At 57.7% G+C, this 15,996-nt stretch overlaps 1 protein-coding gene across 2 annotated transcripts; it reads left to right on the top strand.

Moving 5' to 3' along the window:
* Positions 1-2,621: 2,621 nt before the first annotated feature.
* PLEKHF1 (pleckstrin homology and FYVE domain containing 1) lies at positions 2,622-15,083 on the top strand. 2 transcript variants are annotated; one of them, XM_032323801.1, is made up of 2 exons: positions 2,622-2,841; positions 9,578-15,083. In XM_032323801.1, the coding sequence occupies exon 2, from the start codon at positions 9,595-9,597 to the stop codon at positions 10,435-10,437; it is 843 nt and encodes a 280-aa protein (XP_032179692.1). In that variant the 5' UTR covers positions 2,622-2,841; positions 9,578-9,594; the 3' UTR covers positions 10,438-15,083. The 2 variants fall into 2 exon arrangements, with proteins under 2 accessions (XP_032179692.1, XP_032179693.1); XM_032323802.1 differs by having other exon boundaries at positions 9,544-15,083.
* The last annotated feature ends 913 nt before the right edge of the window (positions 15,084-15,996 follow it).

The following is a 15,996-nucleotide window of genomic DNA, read 5'->3' as shown; positions in this document are numbered from 1 at the left end:
GTATTTAGCTCACAGTACTAGGCACTTAGACAAAACTTAAGAAAAAGATCCAATATAAATTTCTGGCATTGTCCACCAAGCTGATTGCCAGAACTTCCAACCTGAAAATTGTGAGCCTTGGCAGTTTCCTGAAAGCCTGGTTCCAGAACTCTGGAATCCAGCTTTCCCTCAGAAAGGGTTTCTTACCCCAGGAGGAAAACAAAACAAAACAAAACAAAAACACATACACACACAAAAGCCTCGGGAAGCGCTCATTTTTTCCACAGCTTGTGGCTTGGCTGAGTCAACTTCTGCCTTTCCCTGAGTCACGAGTTTTTCCTCTTATTTGGAGGAGCAGGCCCTCCGCCCAGGTCTTCTCCACCCACAGCTGGTCCCTGCTGGGAAGGGGCGGATGGCTAGAGGAGTAGATTCTCTGCTGCCTCCAAGGGATTTCCCAAGGCTCCACCCGGAGACACAGAATGTCAGGCCTGGAACCAGGGACAGAGGAGGAGACTGAGGCCCCAGTGGGTCCTGGACCAGCAGTGAGATAAGGCTAGTTGAGGTCTCCCACCTCCAGACCAATAGGTGTGCCTACTCCCTCCAGTTTCCCAGAACCGTGGAGAGGCCTCCCTTTCTGACACCTGCTGCGTGCCAGGTGCTGTGATAGGTGGCAGGGTGCTGTCTCTAACTGGATAGCCCTGCCCTCAAAGATTTTCTGGTTCCCTTCCATGACCCCAGGCAGGGCCTACCTTCCCCATGAAGCCCCTCTTGCTAGGGAGGTGGGGGGCCTGGTCCTGAAGCAGTCATGGAACATGGCCTTGAAGGCTCAGCACAGTGTCCCAGTCCAGCCCAGCAACAAGCAGGATGTACACTAGGGGTGGCATTTCCCGGTGTCTCAGTGTCCCAACTGACCTTCCCGGTTCTACGTCAGCCTATGAGATGGTTTGGCCTGGTGTCCTTCTCCTCCGATGGTGCAGAGGCCCGGCTGTCCCCTCAGGACTGCTCAGTGCACCTGCTTAGTCGACTGGAAGCACATAAACGGGTAACGTGGGGCAAGAGGGAAGCCACAGAGTGAGGTAGGACTGTGGTGAATGGGGTCATGTGCCCAATCTGACGGGGACAGTTCCACGAGCAGATGGGGGACCATGTTTCAAATCCTCTGATTTACGAGAAGGTGAAAATCCTGAATTTTATGTGAAAGCTCGCAATATGAAGGTTGACAATGCATTTCATACGTGTTTACTTCTCTGAGGCCATAAACTCAGTAAGCACTGTCTGTGCTGCTGCGGAGCTAACAGCTGAAGGTGGTGGAGGGGGGCTCTCCAAGGCCACAACTGGTGGCCCTCTCACTGGTCCACCCCCTCCACCCCTCTTCTTTCTGCGGGCCTCTCCCTCCCTTCTCCTCCCTTTTCTCATCCCCTTTCCTTCTTAGCCCATGTCCTGTGCTGGGAGAGGCCAGCTCCCAACTCACAGGTCCTGCCTGCACCACCCAGGAGGGCAGATCACCCCTGTCCAGCTCAGACCTCCTTGCTGCAGCCTCCAGGTGGGATCAGCTCTTGCTCCTGCTGCTGTCTCTGGTCGCGGTCCTGGCCAGCAGACACTGCGCCGGCCAGAGCTGGCTCCTCTCCAAAGTGCCCAGCGACTGCCCAATTTGGCAAGACAAACTGCATCTGGGGGACAGACAGTGACCGCATTTCTACTAAGTGCTCAACTCGGTTCTGGGCACTGGAGATAAAGGAACAAGATCAATATAGTCCAGTCCGTGGGGCTCACTGCCTAGGTGAGGGAGACAAGCCAAGAACACGTAAACAAGTCACTGAATAAGATGACTTCAGGCTGTAGAAATACTTTACAAAATAATACAACTGGGTGAGGTAGTTGAGGGTGGTGGGGTGGAGGCGGGGAGCTGCTTTGGGTGGTCAGGGAAGACTGAGGAGATGGCAGTTTGAGCTGAGGCTTGAATGCCAAAAATGCAGCCATGGGAAGAGCTGCAGGCAAGGGACGTGCAAAGGCCCAGAGGTGGGAACAACCTTGAGGGTTTGAGGAACAGGAAGAAGCCAGTGTGAGATGAGGTGCTGGGAGTGGACCAGAGGGAGGCTGGGACAGGCCTCCTGGAGCGGTGAGGCCTGGAATTTCATTCCAGTGTCCCAAGAGAGGCGGGAGAGGATCCGGGTGGGGCAGCAGTGTCAGGTGCTGGGAATGCTGGAGGGCGTGAGGAGTGCATGCAGTCCACTGAACTGGGCTCTCCTTCAGTGTAGGTTTGCAAGCTTCCTCTATAAGAAGTTTAAAATATAAAAAGCATTAAGTTTTGCTGATTTTTAAGTTTATGATTGTTAGTTTCTCGATGGCGGAGAGGAGATAACTGTGTCAGAGAGCAACAATGAGGCTCGCCAGAGGCAGCACAAAGCACAGTAATTCCAAGGCCTCCCTTAGAAGTCCAGCAAGGATGGTTTCCAGGGAGGTTCGAGCAGGAAGGGTGCGGAGCTGTGGCGGGCCCCACAAGAAACTGGGCAGTGGCTGGGGGAGTCCGACTGGAGAACCAGCCCCGGGAGATCCCGAAAGGTACCTTGGCCTAGGTTCGGCCGGCGGCGGCCACTTACTGCCAGCCCATTCTAACCGCCGGTGCTCTGCTCTCTTCCCGGGAACTCCCGCCGGGAGAGTGGGGAGCCCAGGCTCCGCCCCGGCCCGCGCTCCGGGGCTCTGACTGGTGGAGCCTACGCGAGGGGCGTGTCCGGAGAGAGTGGGACAGCGGCGGAGTCCGCCGCGCCGCCGGGCCCGGACCCGAGCAGAACGCAACGACGAAAGTGGGCTCGCGGAGCGGGTGCCGGCGGGGTGCAGACGCGCAGGGACCCAGCGGAGGAGGTAAGGTCCTCGGACCCGGCAGGGACGCGCGGGGAGGGCGGGTTGCCTGCCCACCGCTTCCAAAGTCTCCTGGCCGCCCTGTCGAGGTGGCTCCGGACTCGGCAGCACAGGCACGCAGCAGCAGGAGCCACCTCGGACTCTGACCCAGAGCAGAGGCGCGGGGAAGGGCGCTTACTGCTGGTTGGGAGTGCAGGAGGCAAGGTGGAGGCTGCAGGGGCTCCAGAGAGAGCGGGTGAGCACAGATAAAGAAGCTCTGGGGTCTAAGCCATGTCCCAGGGGGATGCGAGACGTGGGAGCAGAAGAGGTTCGGAGGCGCCCGAGGGTGCTGCCCCCTGGGGCGGCAGGGATCTCCGCACCCCCTTCGTCCCTTGGCAGAGAGTCCTGCCCTGAGGCCGCCATCAGGACCTCACATCTTGGTCCCAGTTTTTGAGGGTCTGCACAAGTGAGCAGAGTCAGCTGCCCCGGTGGACCTGGGAGATGGGGGGGGGGGGGGGTAGGGTGACAGTGCTTTCTGGGCGGCCTTGGTCCTCTCTGTCCTCTCTCACTGTGGAACAGCCTGGCCCCCGAAGCATTGGAGTTTGTGATTTTGGTTAAAGTTGTCTAAGGAAATGGCACTAAGGCAGGCCCATAGAGATGGCTGTTCTTTCCCAGCCTGGAATCAGCTGGACTCTCCTTTCCTTTCTCGCTCCCTGAACACTGAGGGGTTAAGGAGGAGTGTCTTCAGTTTAGGAATTGAGGAGTTAAGGAGTGGTGACTTCAGCCTCCTTTACATGGGGAGAACAGGAAGGTTCCGAAGGTTCCAGAAATTTCCAAAGTTCAGAGGCACTCTGAGCCTCCATCTTCACAGTTCAAGGAAAATACTGGTTTGCAATTTGAACAAAGTTCTTACCTCACCCCAGAGGGTCAGAAGTCTGCAAGGAGGGTAGGATCATTGCTGGGGTCATTCTGCGCACAGTTTCCACTTAGTACTGGGCTGTTCCTGGGCACATAATTTCCACTGGGGTCTGTGCAGGCTGAGAGATGACTCTGACATTGGCCTGTGTCCCTGCACACAACAGCCCTCAGGGCTGCCAAAACAAGAGGGGAGGCAGCCCAGCCCAGCTAAGGGACCTGCCCTGGCCACCCCCAAGGGATCCTTGAGTTGGATGGGGTTGGGGGTGGGGCAGGGCATCAGGCATTTAGAGAGGGACCCTGCCCTTTGAACTTGAGGATTTCTGATTCTGTCTTTGGTCAAGAACAGCCTTCTTGGAGCTGGGCTCCTGCATCACTCTGCTGGGCCCTTGGTAGTAATTTTGATGATGGGGGTAGTACTTTCCCGCATGGGGCTTTCTTGAGGATTAAGTGAGAGAATACTTATGTGCTTACTGCTGTAACTGGTGAGCTATAAGCTCCTAGTTAATAGCACCTTTGGTTTATTTTCCTTATTACTATTTTTTTTTTTTTTTCATGGAGAAGGGCCTCCAGGAAGCACAGGGTTAGACACAGCTGAGGGGCAGCCCCTCTGGAAGGAAGGGACCTGGATCATGTCACTCTGTTCAGTGTACTTGGAGAAAAATCTCGGCCTGTGGACCTTGAAGACTGGCCTCTGCTGGCCCCTTTGACCTTAACTCTTACCCTCACTCCTTTCTCCGTGGCCTCCATGGATCAGATTCTTGAGCTGTTCCCAAGGCCCAGAACATTCTTTCCTCCAGCCTTTGCATGACTGGCTCTTTCACGCAGCCTAAGGTTTGTGCAAAGTTGCTTCCTCACCAGGTCTTGCCTGACCCCCACCCCCACCCCAGCTCTGCCGGTCAGATCAGCTTTTTGCTTCATGGCAGTTAATCACGCTAACGAGCAGACATTATCTTGTTGACTTACGTACTAGTCTGACTGTCCCACTCGGGAGTCTGTTACTCAAGGGCCTGGTCCCTACTTCTTTGCTGTTACCTGGTGCCAAGCACAGTAGGACTTACAGTACACATTTGGAAGGTGAAATCCAGAAGGACTGGGAGCACAGTGGACCTGGTTGGGGCTAGAGGGAAGGAGGGGCGGCGATGAATCAGCCTGGCTCCAATCAGTAGAAGCCAGAGGGACCAGCGTCCTGACTCCCCACCTCTGTGATCTTGGCCAGATACCTCCCTTTCTGATATCCCCAACTATAGCTCTCACAAGAGAGCTGGGTCCCACCTGCTTTCCAGGGTTCCCAAGGTGGGATCCCAGATATCTCTCTTAAATCACACAAACTGTTTCTGAGTGGAGGAGACGAGAGAACAAGTTCACTCAGGACACAGCCCTGTGTCAGGTGTGTCCCTGGAGTAGGTGTTGTTACACATCTGACTGCATGGGGTGGTACAGATCAGGCATAGATGAGGGTCTGCACATTTTTCCTATAAGGGGCCAAATGGTAAATGTTTTCAGCTTTGTAAGCCAGTCTCTGTCATGGCATTCCAATGAATTGGATTTAGAAAAGTGGGCACTGGATCAGACTTGACGTGGGCTGGCCAGCCCTGGTGTAGATCACATGTGACACCTCAGCCGTCATGCACAGAACCCTGGCCATCAAGCAACTGTCGCATCCTGGCTCCCCAGATCCCCATGCTCACCACGTACCTTTAGCCCACTCAGGTGGTGGGATCACTTGTGTTCAGGAGGGCCAGCCCAGGAGCCTAGCAGCCTCCCAAACCCTCCCCCCGAAAGCAGCTCTGTTCATTGCCTCACTGCCAGACACTCACCCTTCAGAAGTGTCCACTCTCTGCCAGCACCCTGGTGCTGGGTACCCCGCCCAGAGGCAACACATGCAGTATCCCAAAGCCAGAGGCTGTCCTGAGGCAGGTCGGCCTCAGGAGGCATGGGTTAGCTCTCTCCTCCCCTGTCCTAAGGAGACAGTGTTGTAGGCTCTCTCTTGCCTAAACCTCTCCCCTCCCTGGGTGCCGCTCTTCACTTCTTGCAGGCTGCCCCCCTGGGTGGCGTCGGGTCAGAGGGGGACCTGGGCAAGCTGGCCTCTCAAGCTCACCAAACCCCCAGGACCGGATGGGGGCCGTCTGCTGGCTGCTGTCTCAGCACATAGTCTGTCTGTCTGTCCCAGCTGCCAAATGTGTTAAGTAAGCCTTGGTCTGTGGCCACAAGACTGGGTGACACATAGGTGAGCTTGAAGGGAACGGAGTGGCATCCTTTCTCAGGGCTCCCTCCCCCCGGCGTCGCCTCTGTCCCTGGATGGTCAGGGGAGGCCCCACCAGATGACCCGTCGTGAGCCCCGCAGCATGGAGCAGGAGAGCTCAGGGCTCTGGGTGCAGACTCTGTCCTGTGGCTTGTCTTTTTGAGGACCTTACATTTAGACAGAGAGAAAGAAAAAGACGCCTATGTTCCCACTTCCTGGAATTGTGTTTTATCACTTTGTTGCTGCTTTTTTTTTTTTTAAAATGAAAGAAAGAATATTATAAAGGGGAAGTCCTGCTTGATCCCCCCTCCCCGCCATTGCTGGTTACATCCAGGTGCCCCTTCTCCAGGCCACTTTCTTTGGTTTGGGTCCATCATTTGATTTTAACCTGTCTTAACCATTTTTAAGTGTACAGTTCAATGGTATTAAGTATATTTCCATTGCTGTGAAACATCTCCAGAATTCTTTTCGTCTTGCAGAACTGAAACTCTCTACCCATTAAATAACAGCTCTTCTTCCTCCCGCCGCCCCCCAACCTGGGCCACCACCTTTCTACTTTCTGTCTCCATGCATTTGACTACTTGCAATGCCGCATGGGAATGGAACCGGACGAGTACTTGTCGTTTGGTGACCGACTTATTTCACAGAGCATAAATGTCCTCGGGATTCATCCACGTGGTAGCAGGGGTCAGAATTTCCTTCCTTTTATGGCTGAATTACCTTCTGTTTGCACATTTTGTCCAGCCTTTCAGCCGTCGATGGACATGCAGGTTCCTTCCACCTCTCGGCTGCTGTGAATAACGCCGCCGTGAACGTGGGTGTACTGTACCACTTTGAGACCCTGCTTCCCGTCTTGTGGGGAGACACCCAGGAATGGAATTACTGGGTCAGATGGTATTTCTGTGTTTGATCTCTCAAGGAGCTTCCCTAATCTTTTCCGTACCAGTTTACATCCCTCCCCCGCAATAAGCGCACCAGGGTTTCAACTTCTCCAGGTCCTTCCCCACCCTTGTTATTACCTGGGGGTTTTAGGGGTTTATTTATTGACTGACTTATTTATTTTGACAGTTAGGCACCCTCGTGAGTGTGAAGCTCCGTCCTCTCCATCTTCGTTCGTAGATCTAGTGTCTTGAACACTTCTGCAGCGCTGTGTAATGTCTGCACATGAGCTGTCACATGCCGTTTGGCAGGCTGCTTTCTCCACTCAGTGTTTGATGTCTGTGCTCACTCCACATTGACCCGCGTGGATTGGGTGTCATCATAGCTGCTGGCACTCTTCCCGCGTGTGAGTGGCCCAGCTGTGGGACCCGTTCCCCCACTGCTAGGCATGTCTCTTGTCTCTGCAGCAGGTCATGAACTCACGGCCCTTGGGGATCTCCCTCGGCTGCACTCTGAGCTCCTCCGGTGGAGCCCTCAGCCAGCCCATTCCAGCCCTCAGCCCAGCCCGGGGGGCCGGGGGTGGCCTCTGGAATTTTGCCAGATTGTCCACAACAGGGACCCACTGATCCCTCCTAGCAGGACAGCCCAGGGCTGTCACCAACAATCAGCGAGGTTTGCAACACAAAACCAAGATTAGCAACCTAAAAATAGTGGTTCTTACATAAGGTGGTGTGGGCAGCACTTCTCAGGATGCCCTGTGGCCTGAAGGGGGCAAGCGGTATGTGACTCAGGGGGCCGAGCACCCCTCTTGTGCAATGCATTCAGCCTCCGCACTGGGCCCCACTCTCGTTTCCCATACGTGGTCTGACTTCTAGAACTGCAGTGTGGTGACCCAACAATACCACATGCGTGATCAGCTCAGCCAGGGTCATGCTGTGTGTGCCTGGGCACCCTTATGCACATGGTGGTGGCGGTGGCAGTGAGGTCAGGTCTCGTTTTTTCCTCAGAAGTAAGGCTGACTCACGCATGGCAGACCCTCGGGGAGCTTTGGAAAGGCTCCTTCATTCACCAGCAACTTACAAAACACCTACTGTGTGCTCGGCACTGTTTCAAGCACCGGGGATACTGTAGTGAACAAGAAAAGGCTCCTGTTCTCATGCTTACAACCCGGTGAGGGAAATAGAAAACATGTAAGCAAATGATAAACAAGAAAATATTAGGTCCTGGTAAGTCCTGGAAGAAAAATAGGGTAATGTCTTAGAGAAACTGGCAGTAAACTTTATCTGTAAAGGGCCAGGTAGTAAAGATTTCAGGCTTTATAGCCTACGGTGTCTGTCACCATGAGTCATCTCTGCCATTGCAGCATGAAAACAGCCACAGACAATTTTAAATGAATGAGTGTGGCTGTGTTCCAATAAAACTTTATTTACAAAAACTGGCTATGGGCCAGATTTGACCCTCAGGCCATAGTTTGCCAACCCTGTACTTGAGATGGGGTTGTCAGAGACCCTTTCTGAAGGGAGATGAGAGCCGAGAGCCCAGGGACAGCCTATTTCAGGCAAGACCTCATGGCGCCTTGCTGTTGATTCAGTCATGTAGCTGTGTGATGAGAAGTCCTTGATTTGGGGCTTGAACAGATGGGTGAACAGTGGTTCTGCTTATGGAAAAGAGGAACTGGAGGGAAAAGCTGGGTTTATGTTTGGCATGTTGAATTTGAGAACCTTCTTAGATGAGCGGGTGGGAAATCATGTGGGCAGGTGGATATCCAGGCTTAACAGTGCAGCAGAGAAGCCACAGCTGGAGGCTTGATCCGGGGAGTCAGGGGGATGTGGGTGGTCTCCAAAGCTGCGAGTCCCGAGGGTCAAAGGGAGGGTGTGTGAACAGAATAAGGGGGCTCCTGGATGAGATTTGGGCCACTGACATTTCATGCTTGGCAGAGGAGGACAGAGAGGACCCCACACTCCACGGAGGAAGGCACTGTCCCCCCCTGGGGAATAAGCTCTGGGCCCCCTACTTACTCACAGAGCCTCAGTTTCCCCCCTCTGTCAGTGGGGGATTCTGCCTCCTCGGGTTGGTGTGGGGACTAAATAAGAGAATCATGCTTGACATGGAGGAGGCAGCCAGCACATGGTACCTGTGACAGGGGAAGTGGTGCCCACTGAGCCAGAGGCTGAGGGAGCGGGTGCAGGTCTGTGATGGTTTGGCTTGGGTGGCAGAGGCCATGGTGGGTTAGGGGCGCAGGTGCCTGGCACTTGCTGTCCTGGTACACGCCCCTGCACCCTTCCACCTGGGACAGGCCCAAGTGCCAGGTCTCTGGTGTTGGACAGAGGTTGGGGTTCAGTATCCTTGCCCCTTGGGTAGACGCCAGTAGGGACTGTTCTCCTCTGGCTCCCAAGGAGTTGACCCCTCCCCCCCACCCAGGCCACAGCCGTGGCCTGGATTAGTCACCGCTCTCTTCTCTTCGCTGCTGTCCCCCCAACCCTGGCTGACTTCCACCTGCCCGCCCCCGACTGGGGACTCCTCCACCTCTCAGCAGCTCCTTGTGGAAGAGCTGGCTCTGGCCACTGGGGCAGCAGGTCTGTGGTTGGCTGGCCGTCTGGGCGCTGTGGGTTCCAGTGGGGGTAATGGCTGGGGCGTGGGGATGATCAGTGAGCTGGGGAGAGCCGTGTGGTTCCCACCCCCGCCAGCTGCCGCCTCCCTCACCCGCCGCCCCTCCCGCAGCCCCGCGGCCAGAGAAGATGGTGGATTCCCTGGCCAACACGGAGATCAACAGCCAGCGCATCGCGGCGGTGGAGAGCTGCTTCGGGGCGTCGGGGCAGCCGCTGGCCCTGCCGGGCCGGGTGCTGCTGGGCGAGGGCGTGCTCACCAAGGAGTGCCGCAAGAAGGCCAAGCCGCGCATCTTCTTCCTGTTCAACGACATCCTGGTGTACGGCAGCGTGGTGCTCCCCAAGCGCAAGTACCGCAGCCAGCACGTCATCCCGCTGGAGGAGGTGACCCTCGAGCCGCTGCCGGAGACACCGCGGGCCAAGAACCGCTGGATGATCAAGACGGCCAGGAAGTCCTTCGTGGTATCGGCCGCCTCCGCCACGGAGCGCCAGGAGTGGATCAGCCACATCGAGGAGTGCGTGCGGCGGCAGCTGCGGGCCACGGGCCGCCCGCCCAGCACGGAGCACGCGGCGCCCTGGATCCCCGACAAGGCCACGGACATCTGCATGCGCTGCACGCAGACCCGCTTCTCCGCCCTCACGCGGCGCCACCACTGCCGCAAGTGCGGCTTCGTGGTGTGTGCCGAGTGCTCGCGGGAGCGCTTCCTCCTGCCGCGCCTGTCGCCCAAGCCCCTGCGCGTCTGCAGCCTGTGCTACCGCGAGCTGGCCGCCTGCAAGCGGAGGGAGGAGGAGGAGGAGGAGCCGGGCGTGGGGTCCCCCGGGCAGCCGTCCTACCTCTCCGGGGCCGGCGCCGGGGCGTCCAGCGGGGACGAGGAGGACTCTGACGAGGACAAGGAGGGCAGTGGGGACGGCGACTGGCCCAGCCGCGTGGAGTTCTATGCCTCGGGCGTCTCCTGGTCAGCCTTCCACAGCTGACCGTGTCTGCGGCCATGACGGAGGGGCTTCCAGGCCCTTCTGCATCCAGGCAGATTCCATGGTCCAGGCCCAGGCGAGGGCAGAGGTCCCAGGCTGCCCCCCGGCCCCCAGGACCCTTCCCCCACAGGTGGCAGGTGCAGTGGGAATGGCTCTTTCTCTCTGGATCCTAGTGCCTTTGTGCTGGACGTTGGCACCCTTCTTTTCTACTTCAGGTAGTTGTCTGTCCACCTAGCAAACCCAAAAGCTTTGGCCTCTTAGGAACAAATAGTGCCTTTTCTCAGCCCTAGGAGCCGTAGTCCCAGATGATCCCTTGAGCTAGACAACCCGAGGCACCTTTCAGAGGACCAGAGGGAAGATAGGACTGGAATGAGGTCCCCTGAGGCCATGCACCCCAGCACCTGCCCCACAGAAAAGCACACCCCCAGGGAAGACTGAGAGGGCTGGAAACAAGATCTGCCCTCGCACCTTGCCTGGCTAGCTGGGCCTTCTCAGGCCAGGCATGTGGGCTCACCTTGAGCCAGACAGACTGCCATGCTGTGGGTGCCCACCAGGCGTGGGACTGCCCCCTGGCTCCCCGGGGGTCCCAGGCATGTGCCCAGGCCTCTGGCCCCATCTCCCTTCTCTCCAGGTGTCTAGGTGTCTGATGCCCCTCACTCCAGCCCTCGTCTCTCTATGGCTGAGGAAAGCGGTGTTTTCTGTTAGAACCCTTCACTGCCAGTGACAGAAACCCCACCCAGACTGACTTCACAATAAAAAGAACGTTTATTCACTCGTGTGGTCAAAAAGTTCAGGAGTGTCTTGCTTCAGACACGGCTCATCAGGGGTTGAAACCATGCGAGGTGGCAGATGTCCACAACTGGGAACACTGGCAGCACAGTGGGTTGGGACATTCAGGCCACACCTGGGCTGCTTCCTGAGAACATGGCCCCATCACCCTGGAGGCTCTGCCCATGGCCCAGTGCCTGGAACCCTGTCCCCTAGGTGTGAATCATCTGAACAGAGGCACAGAGCACAAACCCAGAGCCACTCGTCCAGCTCTGCCTGGGCCTTCCTGGCATAAAGCTGTCCCAGGCAGCCTCCTGCTTGGCCTGCCCCTGGGGAGGGTGCCGCTGACTGGGGAAGCCCCCCGTGCAGTGACTGGCCTTGCTCAGAGTGAGTGTGTCGAGGCTGGAGCTTCAATGCCAGCCTCCTGAGGCCTGGCCCGCAGCTGGCGACACGGTCTCCTGATTTGCTCCTGCTCTCATCTCCCTGTTGCCTGGCTGAACTTGGCCAGAGCCCGCTGCGGAGGGGGAGGTCACTGTCAGCTAGAAGTAGTGACTCTGGGACCAGGAAAGCCTCTCCCAGCCCACATGGCCCCGTGCCTAAAACCCCTTCGTCAGGGCTCCAGGCCCCAGGGGAAGAATCCCACTCTGGCTAATTCTCAAGTTCTGCGGACAGAACCGGAGGGTCTGGCTAGAGCACCACGTCTGACTCAGCGGGTCGCTGGCTCCCAGCCCGTTGTGGACAGAGAGCCACCCCTGTGAGGGAGGGTAGAAGCGGTAAAGTGCCAGCACCCGGGCCTGCCTGTGGCCTTCTTGCATGGGCAGGAGCGGGTGGGGGAGAGTCAGAGGTGTGTCCAAGAACAACTTGCTGGTTTTCAAGCCCTTGGCCTCCCTGAGCCGCACAAACAGGTCCAGGCCGGTTCCGCCCAGCCACTGGGCTCAGGGCAGGACAGGTGACGGGATAAGGGGCAACTTCCTGAAGACAGATCACATACCCTCTCACAGCTAGGCCTGGCAGCCCCATCCCTTCACCCCAGGGTAGGTGCCCGGCTCCAACCACTGGCCTCCTGGTCACAGCCCCACTCTCCTCGAGCCTCTCTTGCCGGGTAAAGGGGGAGTAGAAGCACCAGGGAGCATCCCTGTGAAGAGGAAGAAGGACCGCCTACAGCTGGGTGCCGCCAGCCTTCTCTACAGGGACCCGCCACAGGGGCACAGACAAGACCCTAGGTGTGCAGGACAGGTGGCCAAGAGACATGCCCTCCTCACCAGGGCTGGGCAGCTGCTGGCTCGGCCCTCAGCCCAGAGCCCTTACCCCTGCTTCCCTACTAGCCCCCACCTATTGGGGCCTGCAAGGACTCAAGGGCTTGAATGGCCAACAAGCTTTGAGGGGGAGTCTGGGCCATGCCAGGTGCTGGGAACAAGCCATGGGTGAGACACACAAGATCCCCACTCTTAAGGTGTCTCCTCTGGCCAAAGAGACAAGTAACAGGAGCAGGTGGTGTCAGTCCCCATGTATGCTGTGATGGGGACAGGGACTGAGGCATGATGTGGTGGGCAGGTGGACAGAAGCACCCCACAGAGGTAAGCTCCCCCCAAATGGTGAGAAGGAGTGAGCAGTGCCACCTGGGGAGGTGGCATTCCAGAAGGAGGGAATGGCAAGTACAAAGGCCCTGAGGAGAGGAGCTGTTCCAGAGCAGTATGGCTGCACTGAGGCCACACAGGTGGTGGGGCCAGCTCTGAAAAGCCGGGAGCCACTGGAACCTGCCATAAGGCAGCAAATCTGCTCTTTGCTTTCCAGAGCTTGCCTGACAGCTGTGTGCAGGTGGCTGAGGCAGAGAGAGCATCTGGTCAGCCACCCCAGACTCCTAGGATCCCTGAGAGGGGAACCAGGCTCCGCTGAGGCCACATCTGCCTGCGGTGGTGGGTGGTAGACGGCAAGCCCGGGCTGTCACCATCTCCTCCTAAAGGCCTGGTCCCTCCCCTGTTCTGGATTACAGCAGAGGGTGCACCAGGAAGCAAGGTAAATCGGGCTGAACATTTGCCCTGGGCCAGTATGAGAGGTCGATGCTCTCCACTGAAGCCCAGAGGGGAATATGTTAGGAGGAAGCAGGACCTCTCAGAAAAGAAGCCCAAGAAGGGAAGGTGCTGCCTCAGGAGACCCCAACTCTGACTCCTTTAGGTCTGGTACCCCTGCAGAGACAGGCTCGCCATTCTGGCTTGGGTCACAGGTCAGGCCGGGCCCTGCCTGCACCTGCCCCCCAGGCTGTTCCGAGAAGGGGCTGGCTGCCCTCCAGGCTGCTGGGGGATTCTGCTTTCTCTCACTGACTTCCCCAGCAGGTGTGGTCTTGCGAGGTACCGGAGCTGCCCCTAGTCGAGGCCACACAGCTGACCCCTGCCCTTGGCCACGAGGCCACCCCTGCGCGTGGAGAAGTTCAGGAGTTCTCACGCTGAATCAGTGCCTCTGCTTTTTGTGATGTTCCCTCTTCCCGGAATGAAGCTTGAGGTCTGGCCGCAGGGCTGGATCTGCTGGGCCGACATCCCAGCCCTTGCTGTCTCCTGGGGCTTTTGCTTACTAGGCCTGGCGAGGACAGGGAACCCACTGTCCTGCCAGCCAAGTGCTCCCTTCCACAGCCCAGGATTCCTTCCTCCCAGCTGTGCAGGGACTCCGTGTTCCTGCCAGAGGTGGATCCTTAAGCCCTGGGAGAGGCCCGCCCTGCCCCTCCTCCTGGGAAGTGGACACAGGCCAGGGGAGGGTCCGAGGACCAGGCCCATGCATTTGTGGGGCACCAAGGCCCCCACCACCTCCGCCTTGCCTGAGGCGCCCCTGAAGCGCATCAGTCCTGACCAAAGTCGCTCCAGGTGGAAAGTGAAGTCTCAGCAGTGACCTCAGGGCATTGGGGAACGAATTGACAGGCAGGCTTTCCTTTAGAGTTTGACGTTCCCCTGGGCAAGGCTGCAGCGGTCCTGTGGGACTCGGATACTGAGGGAGGCCTCTGTGGGCAGCAAGCCAGAGACCCCTGCCTGGGAGTTGTGACTTGGGATTTTCCGATGTCGAGTTTTCTTAAATAGGGCTCGCCTGCACGGGAGCTGCTCACAACTGCGCACTGTGTGCCAGAGGCAGGGAGCCAGGCAAGGGGTTGGCAGGACTGGAGGAACCTTATCCCTCCTTGGTGATGATGGAGGGTGGGCGGCATGGATGCTGATGGTGACAGTGGCTGCCTCTTACTGAGACCCATCTGGCCACTGGTCTCAGAGGGCAGGGCCAGGTTACACAAGGCCATCCTGAGGGGGATGCAGCCCGAGTCCTGAGAGACAGATAGATAAAGCCAGTGGCCAGAGGGATAGTTGTATGATCAGGGAGGGCTTGCCAGAGAAGATGATGTTTGGCTGAGCCCCGGGAAGGCACAACTTTATCAGAGAGGACAGTGGTCTCCTCCGGGGCTCGGAGGCTGAGTCTTTTGTTCACTGTCCCCTCCTGTCCTTGGCACTGAACCTTTATGGATTGAAGAAATGAATCAAGTAAGAAATGAGGTTGGGGGCCTTCAGGCGGAAGGGATGGTAATGAAATGGCCAATGAGCCTCATATTTGGAGCCTCCGGTCAAGGTGCTAGATGAGAACTGGTGGGCCTGCCTGGCCTCTTTTTGGAGGGTAAGGAAGCCTCCCCTTCCCCCAGACACTGACTGCTGCCCTGTCAGCAGGGACAGGAAACGCCTATCCACCCCCTCCCAGGCAGAACTTCCTGGAGACGGGAGGTCAGACCTGTTTGCAGGGGGACAGCCTCCTGGTTGGCCTCAGGGGATGTCAGCTGGCCCAGCTTCTGCCCAGCCCCAGCCTCTTCTTGGAGACTCAGTCAGAAAGGGGCTGCTTCTGGCTGGCCCCAGCCTGTTCTTTTTTTTTTTTTTAAGATTTTATTTATTTATTTGATTGAGGCAGGCAGAGAGAGGGGGAAGCAGGCTCCCTGCTGAGCAGAGAGCCTGATGCGGGGCTCGATCCCAGTACCCTGGGATCATGACCTGAGCCGAAGGCAGAGGCTTTAACCCACTGAGCCACCCAGGCACCCCTGGCCGCAGCCTGTTCTTGGGGACTCAGCCAGAAAGGGGCTATAGAGGAAGTCAGGGCCCCTGCTGGGTGCAGCTACCAGGCAGGTGGGGAGTGATTGCAGGGCTGACCCAGTTCTCAGGCAGGATCCTGGGGCTCTCAGGCCACTCACAAACCAAGGCAGCCACTTCCGCTGGCCTGCCTCCGACCCAGGCCTTCAGGAAGTAACCCTCCCGAGGCCTGTGGGCAGGGGAGAGGCTGCCTCCAAGTCAGAGGCGTTGCACACGTGGCGCCAGCAGGCTCTGGGCTGCCCGAAGCCTCCCTCCTCAATGCTTGCCAGCTGTCTCCCTGCCTCTCTGCATCCGGGCTCCATCTGTGAAGGGGCCCACACACTCTCCGTGTGCTTGCTCAGCCTTAGCCCTGAGCAGACTCTGTGAGATACCTGTGCCCAGAGGACAGAGCTTGGGGCGAGGGCTGTGGGCCGGAGGAAGGATTCTGCCTCACCAAGCCCAACAGGGCTACACCCTGGTCTTCTCTGGGCTACTTGCTGACTCTGGAGGTTCATCTGCTTTTGTGCATGAACTTTGTGCCCCCCTGTAAGCCCCAGTGCTGCAGCCACCTCCCTTCTGCAGCCTTCCTGGTTGCCCCAGGGCAGCATGGCTCCCCCATCTGTGCTCCCAGAGCACCTGCAGCCCCAGCTGTGGCTCCCACCCCGCATCTTGCGTGAGGTGCCCGAGTGCGCCTTCCAGTCGGGCTGCT

This window comes from Mustela erminea, chromosome 19 (genome assembly GCF_009829155.1).
Source record: "Mustela erminea isolate mMusErm1 chromosome 19, mMusErm1.Pri, whole genome shotgun sequence".
Lineage (NCBI taxonomy): Eukaryota > Metazoa > Chordata > Mammalia > Carnivora > Mustelidae > Mustela > Mustela erminea.
This window is presented reverse-complemented; position numbering and strand designations above follow the sequence as displayed.